The sequence below is a fragment of the Amphiura filiformis genome, chromosome 17 (assembly GCF_039555335.1).
Source record: "Amphiura filiformis chromosome 17, Afil_fr2py, whole genome shotgun sequence".
NCBI classification, from domain to species: domain Eukaryota; kingdom Metazoa; phylum Echinodermata; class Ophiuroidea; order Amphilepidida; family Amphiuridae; genus Amphiura; species Amphiura filiformis.
Genome location: NC_092644.1, coordinates 25,399,344 through 25,412,799, shown reverse-complemented (window position 1 = coordinate 25,412,799; position 13,456 = coordinate 25,399,344). Strand labels below are relative to the sequence as shown.

At 35.8% G+C, this 13,456-nt stretch overlaps 1 protein-coding gene across 1 annotated transcript; it reads right to left on the bottom strand.

Moving 5' to 3' along the window:
* Positions 1-12,865: 12,865 nt before the first annotated feature.
* Positions 12,866-13,195, bottom strand: LOC140137104 (haloacid dehalogenase-like hydrolase domain-containing protein 3). Its single transcript, XM_072158762.1, has one exon. It carries the CDS (start codon positions 13,193-13,195, stop codon positions 12,866-12,868), a length of 330 nt encoding a protein of 109 aa, XP_072014863.1.
* Between the last annotated feature and the right edge of the window lie 261 nt (positions 13,196-13,456).

The following is a 13,456-nucleotide window of genomic DNA, read 5'->3' as shown; positions in this document are numbered from 1 at the left end:
TTACTTAAAATATACTTCCACAGCATTAAAGAACAAAAATGGACAGTATTAATCCAAAACAGAATTTCATCTTTTGATTTTATATGATAAAAGAACAAAATGTAAGTACAAGCCAAATTTCATAAAAATTGATATGTTTATTTCCTTATATGTAATTAAAAGAACCAAATTGGGTCTGCATACTCCCAGTTTTAAATATTTAATTATTCTCCTCATTATGACCTTGTCAACATGCAAATCGGCTAAGCAACATATATAGTACTTTGTAAATAAATTGAACTTGTTTTTGTTTGTTTTTCACATCTACATTGTGCAAAATTGTGTATATGTTGTAAATATAATGTAACAGTTTTTGTCTTGTCAAATTTCTTATTGTTGATGTAGATTTGGGCTATTCCAGTTGAAATCCATATGCCCCCTGTGGAAGACATGACCTTAATCTTCCACACTGGGAGTGTGAATTTCAAATGGGGTTACCTGAATGGGTGATTCCATTTGAAATCTACACCCCCTATGTGGATTAAGACCATGCCTTACATAGGGGTTGGACTTTAACTGGAATAGCCCATTTAAACCTGGTACATATTGTTCTGTGTGTGCAATGAAAGTTGTGTTTCTATCTCCCGAAAATTGCATTGTGAAAAAGAACATAATAAAAGAGGCAACTTTTTATGTGGATAATCTACAGGGATGCTAAAATGGTGGAAAACCCGGGCCAATTTTCTCATACCAAAAAAATGACTTTACCGAGACAAATGTGTGCAAAGCTTGTAAAAATTTCAATGCCAAATTGGGCCAGCCTACTCAGTGGGCACAGGTTAGGATTTCGACGTTGAATCAACGTTGATACAACATCGAAGTTTCAACTTAACCTGATTTCAATCTGATTTCAACCTAGAGGTTAGTTGAAATCAGGTTGAAATTTCAATCTGATTTCAACATTGAAATTTCAACCTGATTTCAACTAACCTCTAGGTTGAAATCAGATTGAAGTCCATCAGGTTGAAGTCCATTTGCAAATACAACCTGATTTCAATGTCGAAATTTCAACGTGATTTCAACGTCAGGTGTGCCCACTGGGTAAGGATAGTTTTAACCTAAAACAGTTCAAAAGGAACATGCACATCAAACATTTGTGTCAATTTTGTCATGATATTACAAGGCAATTTCGTCCTTTGCTTTTTGAGGCAAGGGGCAACTTCTCCCTCTCAGATGGAATGCAACAACCACTAATCTGCATCTACAAAAATCCAGAACATAATTATAATACAACGTACAATATTAACAACCACAAATATCAGCCTTTTGCAGACACAACTTATTGCATTGATTATGACAATATAACCTACTTAGATAATGCTATGGGGAAGCATGTTGTGGTACAGGTTGGCTAGAAGTTGTTTAAATAGCAAAGCACCCATCCTAACTAACATTTGCTGTCAATATAATATTTATATTGATTTTTTGATTTTATTTTTATTTGCCATAATGTAACCAAAGTAATATTGGGCTATACGAGTTGAAATCCATACACCTCCTGTGAAAGACATGACCTTAATCTCACACACAGGGAGTGTGAATTTCAAATGGGGTTACCTGAATGGGCGATTCCAGATTTGAAATTCACATGCTTGTGTGGAAGGTTAAGGTCAGGTCTTCCAGGGGGTGTAAGGATTTCAGCTGGAATAGCCCATAAGCAGACCATCATCAAATCCAGCAGAAAAGTAGTGGATATTATGCATTTCAGGATTTGTCAATATTTAGATTAACAAATGCATCTATTCCAGTTATAATGTAAGCTTAATAAAAATTCCTTTAAAAAAAGGAATGGGGCGCCCAATGTGAGCTTGGACGTGATATGGTGAATTCCATGGCATGGTGTTTAGATTTGGTATTATAATGATTTTTTCTAGGGAAGAGTAGAAGATGATCAAATGCAAGAGAAGTGTGGTTGATTGGGGAAGGTGTATCACAGGACCGTTTTGGATGAAATAAATTGAATTGGAATGAAGCTAGTAAGCAAGTAACATTTACTAATATAGGCTGATACCAATTCATGGTTCAGCAAAAACAGATAGAAAGGTCTGTGTTGTTAGAAGATTAAAGTTATAATTATACGATCTACACATTTCACCCCTACCAAACAAACATTTTTATGTATAACAAAATTCACAATTTTTTACTCTATTTGTTGATTTCTATAAAAAAAAAATGTAAATTTCTCAATTGATGAATTGCTATATATATAAATGCAGATAGAAGTTTACATTTCATAATTAACCCAGTATTCACCTACCAAATTAATAATGCCATCATCTTGAATTAAAAAAAACAACAACACATGTCTACGTTTAGAATGATACTGCTCGATACCAGGCCCGAGACTGGACCCAATACACCGAAAAAGCAGGCCTTGAGATATTTTTTCTAAACCTTTGTTGGAACTAAGTATTCTTTGGTTGGAAGTAGAACTGAATTAAATTAAGCATGCCAAGCTTTTAAAAAAGGTGAATAAAGTATGACCACAGATTCTGGAAACGGATGTTTAGTTTTATAGGGCTATTCCAGTTAGTATCCACAGACCCCCTGTGGAAGACGTGACCTTAATCTTCCACACAGAGAAATCTAAAATGGTTTTATGCCGGGGGGGGGGGGCACTCCAAGTTTGGAGGTGACGCATATGTAGGGCTGTTAAGACCCCCTTTTCAACATCGCTGTCACCCAAAGACCCCATATTTTTTTAGGAACACATACTCTGTCACCCAAAGACCCACTATTTTTCCATTTGATCTGTCACCCAAAGACCCTTACAAGTCCAATTTGAACAGCAACTTTCATTTATCACTGATTTTGTTACTTATTTTGAAAAAACAAAGAAATTTGAAGCCATTTAGAACTAGATACTCGATTTTCGAGGTTTCTGTGGCACTTTTTCGGCTCTCACCCAAAGATTCTATTAAAAAAAAGGTCATGTTCTCACCAAATGACCCCATATTTTTCACATTTTGCTCTCACCGAATGCCAAAAATCATGCTCGCACCCAATGACCCCATATTTTTTACATTTTGCTCTCACCGAATGCCCCTTAGTGCGAAAGTGCCAGCCCAACACCTATATCCATTTCATATTGAAGTGCCCTCGGGTTTTATGATGTAGGCCTATTATAGATTTGTATCATACAATATGAAAGTTGCAACAGGAACAGGGAGGGTGGGTTTCAAATAGAGTTGGTTAATGTGCTAATTCCACATGAAATTCATACTCCCCTCTGTGGAAGATATTTCCAAAATCCTCCACAGGGGAGGGCTGACTTTAAATGGATAAATCCAATTAGGGCTGTGTTGTATATAATAACATATAGGTCTATGTGAAATTAGTTAGCTATAGCAATAGTATTGCAAACTTATACAATGCTTTATATTGTACATATCTAAATGAATCAGATTCAAGTGATTATGTGTGATAGACCCTATGTACCTGTACTATAGTATAATGTTATCTACTGAAATACAAAGTTATGTATATATTCTAACTCCTAAAAAAGGTATAAAATGTTGCTTCCTCATTAGTACCAAAAATACCCAAAAAATACATTTTTGGGGAACTTAATAATTTGCTATTTTTGTAACTGACTGACTTTGCTCCAAATATCAGTAAAGTTTATCAAAAGAAAAACTTGATTTTGTGGAAAATATATGGTTGAATGAAGGAGTGTGAAAGAAATTCAGAAGAGTATAATTATGAAGAGTGTTTTATAGACTGTCCAAATAATATCAAACCTTGATCAGTAGTACAGTACTGTTTATAGTCAACCAAATTGAGAAATGGCAGACACAGAAGTATCTTTGCCAATGGAGAAGTTATGAGATTGTTTAAGAAGTGTTTCTGGATATGAAAGTTTGAAAAAAAGATTTTGTCCTCTGATGCTATCTACTATACTTTTCAGCAGCTGATTGAAAATCTTCAGAAATTAGTTGTCATGTGCAGTAAACAAAAACACAACAACAGATCAGATCACACATTGGCGAGAGCACCAGCGTTCGAAATATGGCCAGTCAGCCGGCCATTGGCCTGTTACGTTTTGGCCTGGGTGGTAACGTTTCTGACTGGCATCTAGTTGCCGACCCGGCTGGCCGGTAACTTTTTAAGGTCAAGCCCGGCTGGCCTGTAACTTTTTGAGGCATGATATTTCGAACACTGGAGAGCACGTCCGATGAGCATGTGGCATGGTACAATTGATCGATCACACTATTTTATGTAGAGCATTGTTCTTACTTGAGTGTGCAACGTATTGTACACAGTGTCCATTGTGTGGTCGAATATGTTTTCAAATCGCAAGAAATTAATTGGTTGAATATATTTAAATGGTTGCACATCATTGGTGCTTATTATAGTCTGTATGGTAGATGCTGCATGTTTACTTAGAGAGCAGAATGAATCAAAACTATCTGCCTTCCAAATTAAAAATACAGTATCTGAACTATTACAAAGACCTTGCTGTCACTTCTGAAAAGAATCACACCTAAACTTTCCTCAGGGACACCCAGGGAAGCAAAGTTAGCCAATACAGAATGATCAACCCAAAGTAAAAAGAGTAATTAAGTTATATCTTAATGAGATTTTTAACTTGAATTGCCTATGAATGTTCACATGTAATTAATGCAAAGCCCGTAGTTGCAATTATAGCGTTTAAAAGATGTGTGTTTGTGTGTAACCGGTTAGTTCAAATTTCTATTTAACTTGTAAGGTTATCCACTTACATTTTATGTATAGTATAAGGGTTATTCATTACAACACAAAGGGGCTGAAGTTCATATATATATATGTGTACATAATAATCAGAAGAATGAACTTAGTATGGTAGAGTGAATGATAGCTTATTACAAATACACTTTGCCTATTTGAATACTTTTGATATCAAAATTTGTGAGTCGTTTAGGTATTGATTCATAATCATAAAAAGGTAAAAAAAAAAAGTATAATTGTACTGCAATTGTAGACTGTCTGTGTTACTATAATTACATTATGTGAATCCCTTTGAGCTTTCATTACTGTACATATTTAAATATACTAAACAATTAATAAATATGATTGAACATTTAAAAGTAGATTCACAGCCAGAATTCTGCTGATGATGTTACACTATCATGTCAGATGCCAAAACAAAACAAAAAAATCGAAATATTAATAAGAATAATATTTATACAAAATATTAACAAGAATAATAGTTATGTTTTACTTTAAATGCAAATTTTGTTTTGTGAAATTAAATTTAGAATGTATGACTTTTAAGTTTTTAAATTATTTTAAAATTATTACTTAAATGTAATTTGTCACAATTCCTGATGGCCCAGATGACCATCAAGACCTAGTGTAACTAAAACGGGCTATTCCAGTTGATTTCCATACACCCCTTATTAAAGACATGACATTAATCTTCCATAGAGGTAATGTGAATTTTAAATGGGGTTACCTGAATGGGTGACTGCATATCTCTACCATAACCGGGGGTACTGCGGTACAAATGACCATACGGGACGTGCATAAATATGGGTAGCATTTTCAGCCTTTTGGTATATCAATGGCCCTTTTTCAAAGCCTATTTTGGTATATGAATGGGTCCTTTTTCAAAATTTTCTCGATTTTTTTGGGAAAATAGCCCAATTTTCCCTAATCTAGCTAAAATTTTCAAAATTTTCTCAAAATTTTGGGAAAATTTGTAAAAACTAAGACAGTTTGGGTTAAATTCGGCCGAAAATTTTGACTTTTGGTATATGAATGGGTCCAAATTTCTTGAAAAATTGGTATATTTATGGGTCCACTTTCAAATTCTCAATGCACGTCCCTACCAAAACCAAACTTGAGTACCCCCAGGACCATAACACCCCTATGTGAGAGATTAAGGTTGTGTCTATCTTCATCTAGGGGGTGTATGGATTTCAACGGGGCAAACCCAATATGTTTCTGTATCAAACATACCACAAATTTATAAAGAAACAAAAAAACAATTGTACTCCATAAGTGGAGTGCCTGTGGCCTGCCCAGCCATCTGCTTGGGATTAAGAACAAACAAAAGTTCCAGATATGTTTTTTGGGTATAATGGCACAAATAAAATTCCAGGGGGGGTGTTGGTGTCAGGGGAGGGGTACTTAAATTATATTTTGACGAGGTGTGTCGCCCAAGCTTCAAAACCCTACCCCATTCCTAGGGGTAATTTTGACTCAATAAATGGCATCATTTTCCTCTTTGACACTTTTTTCAAAATATGGACCTACATCTATGAATTTTCTATAAGAAGTACCACATTTTTGCCATTTTTGGATGACTTTTTTAATATATGGATCCATATAAAAGGATTTTCTGTGAAAAACCTACCCCATGTCTAGGGATTTGTTGTGAAAAAACAGATCTATTTAAGCACATACCTGTAATACTTGAAGTACCCCCTTGATAAAATTCTTGTTTTATACAACTATTATAGTATGTGCTACAAATCATACTGTGTAGATAAGCTTTACAAAATAATCTAAATCTTGCATATAACAAAAACTGCTTTAAACAATTTATATAGAAAAGTTTCACAATCAGAAAATAGATGAATGTAGTTCAACTGCGAAAAAAGCTAAAGTGAAAACCCAGCTTGCCCTTATCTCTAGCCCTTAACATAATTTTGCTCTATGAGCATGTCAATTCTATCAAAACCCAGCAAACATGTTTTTGTAAAAGTGTAGAAAAGGATAAAAAGGTTGCTAGAAAATGTTAGGATGATAAAGGCTATAAAACATTTGAATTCCAGGTTAAAAACATTTTAAAAATTGCTAATAAACATTCTAACATTATTGTTTTCACACACAAAAATTTCATGACCTTTGTATAGCCTAGTATTTAATGTTACTACAAACTTTTGACCAAAAAAAAAAAAAAAAAAACACTCATTCTAAACCCATTTCTGTATTTGATGGACAATTACCATAATGTATTGAAGACATTATTTGGAAGGTATCTATATATTGGGCTATTCCAAAAAATAAGCGCACACCCCCCTATAGAGGAGTTCGGATATCCAGACTTTTTCTATCCATCCAAGCTCCGGAAATCCGGACTTTTGTAGAGAGATAAGCTTGGAAATCCGAGTTTTTCTCTCATTTTAAATTCACTCCTCTATAGGGGGTGTGTACTTATTTTCTGGAATAGCCCATTATCAATGCCATGCAACAATATGTTGTACCTTTTGAGAAACTGTTTTGAGAAAAAGTTTTGATGAAAGTCAACCAGTGGGCTATTCCAGTTGAAATCCATAACCCCTCTGGAAGACATGACCTTAATTTCCCACACAGGGAGTGTGAATTTCAAATGGGGTTGCCTGAATGGGCGACTTCATTTGAAATTTGAGGGTCACCTGAATGGGTGACTATTTGAAATTTGCACTCCCTGTGTGGGAGATAAAGGTCATGCCTTCCAAAGGGGGTGTATGGGTTTCAATTAGAATAGCCAATTATGTAACAACGGATATTGAAAATAAATTTTCTGCAAATTATGGAGCCCATTATAACTTGAAAATATAGAACCCAAAAATGTAAAATTCTGATTGTGAAACAAAATATCATTGTACATTGCTTTTTATATTGATCAGTTATGAACACTTTTTAAACAGTATTACAAATATTTGAGAAAATATCCCAAAATATTTTAAAGCAATTACGAACAAATCTCGGTAAGCAGCAGTTTATCATGCATTTACACAATTACTTATCATGTATGTAAACAGTGTCATGATGCATATTTAATATGTAAAAAACAAATGACAAATTGTTTGCCTACCACCCTCTGTCCAGTATTCTGTAAATTAAAAAAAACAACCAAACAAGCAAAACAGTAATAACAGAAGAAAGTGTATTCTAAATCATAGTATACATCTTGTATAATTTATATAAAGAGAGAGAATTTGACCAGTATATATATCGGCTGTATATAAGCTAATATTTGAACCTTAGGTGGCGGTACTCAAGTTTGGTTTGGGGGTAAGGATGTGCTTCTGAGAATCTGAAAGTGGACCCAGGGCTATTCCAGTTGAAATACACACTACCCCTGTGGAAGATTTTGGAAATATCTTCCACAGGGGGAGTATGAATTTCAAATGGAATGAATATTATTAAGCAGCATACACCATCTGAGAAAGATTCAATCTGGATCTTCCACAGAGGGACTGAGGGTGAGTTTCAAATGCTGGAGCTGCTGTGTTCATTCCATTTAAAATTCATACTCCACTGTGTAAGATATTTCAAAAATCTTCCACAGGGGTAGTGTGGATCTTAAATGGAATAGTCCATTGTACCAATTCGCCAAGATAATTAGACCCATTTTTTTTTATATCAGAGTCCTCAATTTTTGGCCAAATGGAACACAGAAATTTGGACCAGTGCGGTGAAAATGGGATATTTTTTTTTAATTGAAAAAATTTACCCATTTTTAAAACAAAATTGAGTCACAGAGATGCCACTTTTCCTGATTTATCAGGAATTCCTGATTTTTGCCACTTTTAGCCAAGAATTCAGGATTTTTTTTGGCAATGAATGAGTAGCTACGCTTCGCAACTTACTGATTTTTTTCAACAAGCAAGTGGCATCTCTGAGAAAAGGGGACCATTATTGAACCAGAGGCCAAAACAAATGAGACCCATATTTCTGCCACATCCCCATATGGTCATTTGTACTGATTACCCCTCCCCTACCCCCTCTGTTACCCCTGGGATCTGAACTAGCAAACATCTGTACATTTTTTGTAGTATTGTGACGTTGTGTATAGTTGGTGGCTAATAAAGTGTTTCCATATATTAAAATTTATATTATTTTACAATATTTGTTGTGTTTATTTTGTGTCATGCTGGTGGTACAAATTTTTACAAAATGTTCCCTCCCACAAAATGAGCGTAAAGTCGCAACTTGGTGGTTTCAAGACCTTCCAATTGTTGAGTTGCTGTTCTTTGGTTGAAGACACCTGTATAGTCAGTGGTATGTCCTTTGTGAATGGGGTACTCTATTCTGTATTTAATATATCATTCACAAAGGACAAACATGGGCCTTCAAAGCAAAGATCATCAATTCAACAGTTGGAACGTTTCAAAACTCCCAACTTGCAACTTTATGCTCATTTGTGGGAGCAGGGCACATATATGTGACCAGATCGGGTCCAATCAGGCTAAAGTCAGCAATAATGAAACTATGATATAGGCAAAAATGAGGAGGAAAAAAACAATAAAAAACATAAGAAAATGGATATATCAAATGTTCATAACTTTGTAAACCAAGTATTTAAGAGACATGGGGATTCAATATCATTAAGTGTAGGAGCTAATGGTAGTAACTCAATTTTCAAAATTTCCAACTTTAGCCGAGTGGATCAGATCAGGTCACATTGTTGTTATCCCCATGTTGTTCATGCTATTAAATAAAAACAAAGCAGAATATGGTGTAAAATATGCTAACATGATTTTATTGAGGTATTGCATCAAAGGCATATCAAAAATTCTTTGTATTGAACGTGACTAAAGACAGCATAAGATTAAGTCCATATTTGGCATATTGACCCCTATTTATTCTCTACCAAGGAATAAATCGTATACTGTGACGGGCATTAATACAGTATGGGGAAATTAGCGAAGAGTTGAACACAGAGTCCAATGTTGAGGGATCGACCCAAAAGGGTGAGGTTTATTTGTCTTGTTGTGGTGACCGTCAGATACAAAGTGAAGTGTCCTAAAGTTTACATTCAGTATATATATAAACTCCTCAAAAAAAGTTTGGAAACTTACCAAAACGGCTTTATATCAGAAAAATTTGAAATCTATTTCCATATTATTTCATATCAATACAAGCGTTGTTCTTTCCTGTCAAAAATGATACCAAATTTGTGACCATAACTTATTTTATTGTTGAGTAACTGTCTTTGAAAGACAAGGAGGTCTCAAACAAAATGTGCCAAATCTGTCATTGTCTGCGCCATTTGCATCAGTAAACATGAGTAACTAAGGAATACCCCACTGTTTTATTAAAAACGGTTTTTGTACTGTCAGTCTCACGTACCGGTCTTCTGCAGCCGTTGTTTTTCTTGGATGGAAACTTCTGGGTCTGTCTTTGACATCTCCGGTCTGACGAAACTTGACTTTTAGCTTGGAGATCATACTGCAGGAAAATCCAAATGTTGCCGTGATTCTGAGGTATGCCAGCCTCAAGCTGACCAATAGCGTGAGCCTTATCCAGGTCTGGTAATCGAACCAAGTTTGCTTAGAAATTTCTTGCAAATGACCACTATGAAGAAGTGACCAGCAAGTTAGGTTGACTTGCGTTGATCTGTTTGAATCCACAAGTAGTAGAACTGCTAATCCCATCCTAGCACTTTTCATTCAACATTATGTACTGCAAACAACTTTTCATTCATTCTTTTATTCATGCATTAAACCACTCGTTCATTCATTTAGAGCAACAAGATGAGCGAAGATAATGGTCAGTTTCGCACATTTTCTTTGAGACCTCTCTGTCTTTCAAAGCAAGTTACTCAGCCGTGCAATAAGCCATCGTCACAAATGAGGCATCATTGTTGACAGAAAAGAACAATGATTTCGCTGGTATGAAACAATATGGAGATAGATTTCAAAATTTTCTGATATACAACCGTTTTTGAAAGTTTCCAAACTTTTTTTGAGGAGTTTATTTTCATTTACCATTTACATTGGAATACAGAGTCAAGTTTTGGCCAATAGTATCACTACTTATTATAATGTAATAAAACTATTAACCAATCAAGAACCAAAATGATTTTGGGTCCTTGCAGATGAAGATTTCACACCACCAAATCATAGTCCCATAGAGATATGTGCTAAATTTGCCTTTAGAAAACACAAGAGCGACTCGGTTCTTGGCGACAACTATGATGGTTGAAATCAGCCCTTAGTTAATCCCTCTGGATCTGGATAGGTTGACCGTCATTATTTTTTACGAGTGGCCTTTGAAGTCTATTATTTCCTGGAATTACCAAATTTTAAGGCAAAATCATGCCATTTTCCAGACGAAAAAGGCTGCTTAAAATGATTAAGAATTACTTATTCTCTCCCATTTGTGGTACATTTGCAGGATTTAACATTACTAATCATGACCAATCCAAATTTAGCCAAAAATATGCAAATTTCTGCTCATTTTAATACTTTAGGTGTAAATGATTTTTTCTGAGAATTTAAATGACGGGAGCACAGCCACATAATACTATTTGGTGGTGTGAAATCTGAATACCGGATGTAAATTATGCAGTTTTGCCATAGCGTTATGTATGGTGACATTTTGATTAGGTAATCTTTGGGTATAATATCTTTGACATGGATGGACATTGTTATATTGAGGCACTTGGTACTATGCATAGTAATTGCAGGGTCTCCCTGTGAGCCCGAAACACACCACGGCTAGTCCGAATTTGTTAGTGTTAGGGTTAGGTTTAGCATTAGGGGTAGGATTAGGCCTAACCCAAAAAATTCTGACTAGCGGTGATTCTGGACTGACAGGGTTTCGGACTGACGGGGTGTACCAGTAATTGCACGGCAGGGAATTTTTATACACATATTATAATTGTGCATAGCGTTGAATACCAGATCACTATAACCAATCCCTATATATCCCATTACCCTTAGACAGAGAAACCCAAAAAGCACTGGGACTAAAAAAAAGGTAGTTATTGTCTTGCTCGATTCCAAGCCAACCGTGATATAAAATTGGATTGATTGAGCCCATATTTATTGGTCGAGCTACGAGTTTTAAAATATTGGACGAGATGTAGTCGAATCCCAATATTTTAAAAATCATAGCGAGATCCAACATTTTCACACACTTGGATTCATCAAAACATCATAATGAATAAACACCAAAGAATCATGCCCAAAAACTTTCATACAACTCTCATTCAGTGGCGGCACCAGGAATTTTTTTTCGGGGGGGGGGGCATTGAGGGGGCAAAGTGAATTTCAGGGGGGGCAAAATCAACAAAGTGAAAACAAGTGTTCTGATGGGGGGCATTTCCCCCCTATGCCCCCATAGTGCCGCCACTGCTCTCATTGGTCCCTAGCAACCTTTCAAACAACAAAACTGGAATCATGCAGCGCGTGTGGAGGTTACTAATATTTACGCTGATGGTGCAGAGGTCCACCGTCAAATATTAGTAATCGCGTTCAGCTTTTGCATTTTGGCAAATAAATAAAAATGATTGGATCGCATGTATCGCGTATATTAATGTGCCGCTGAATACTTGATTGCTATGAAAGTTCTGTCAAAATAACCGTGGAGCATCTTAGGCAATTTGCCAAGAACAGGTCATGACCAAGGTGTGCATGATAGCTTTATACATTCTTGGTCAGTGGCTGTGGCTTAGTTTGTTAGTGCTGAATTTCATTGGTTTCTGCATGCTGTCTATCACATGGTAGACGGCAGCAGCAACGTCACAGAAAATGCTTGTCAAGGCACGAGTATGTAGCATGTTCTTAAGCTTAATACGCAAGTGGATGCCCCGGCATGCACTCACAGGCCCCAGCATCCACTAGTCAAAATATTGGGCTTGACTATCGTCAATACAAAAATTCATATCATTTATTCTCTAAGTATTGGCAGAAAATCATAGGATCAAGTTATATCTACAACTTTACGGTGTACAAAATAATACTACATGTATGTTTAGAGGGAAAATAGGGCAAACAATTTTTCCCTGAGGTACTGGGTATGGGCCTGTCAACCTGAATCCGAAGGGGTGATATATTTCCATTGTAATTTCATGTTTAATTGTGCTAGCGTGCAATGTGTGATTCTTCTTTCCCCTGTAAAAAAAAGGTTATTTAATTTCCTGGAAAACTTTGGTTTCTAGTTCCGTTAAATCTTGTAGAAAGTGTTCCTTTGGTATATCATTATGTTGTTGTCTGGCAGTCTTATCTCTATCGATCACAAATGCATTCATACCAACTCCCTTGGCTCCGTAGTAATCTTTCTCTATATTATCCCCAATATGAGCGCAATCTGCTGCTGGTATCCGAAGCCTGTCCAGCACCTGCTGGAAGATCTTTGGATCTGGTTTGTGACACTTAGCTTGTATTGATGGTAAAATGCAAGCAAAGTGTTGCGCAAGATCAGTCTCTTGAAGAATCGGTATCAACCGCTCGTCCATGTTTGATATTACTCCTAAGCAAACCCCATTTTTGTTGAGAAATTTCAACATTTCTTTCACTTCTGGAAAGACATGCCATGATGACGCATGTTTGTAATCTTCGTAGAGTTTTGCAGAAATTTTTGCAAGCGTGTTTTCTTCTGTATATCCAACTTGTTGGAAAGATTTGTGCACAATTTCACCCCACCACTGTTCGGAAGTAATACCACTTTCCGCACCGAAGTTTGGGCGTTTCTTGTTTTGTTCCTTGTAAAGTGCACG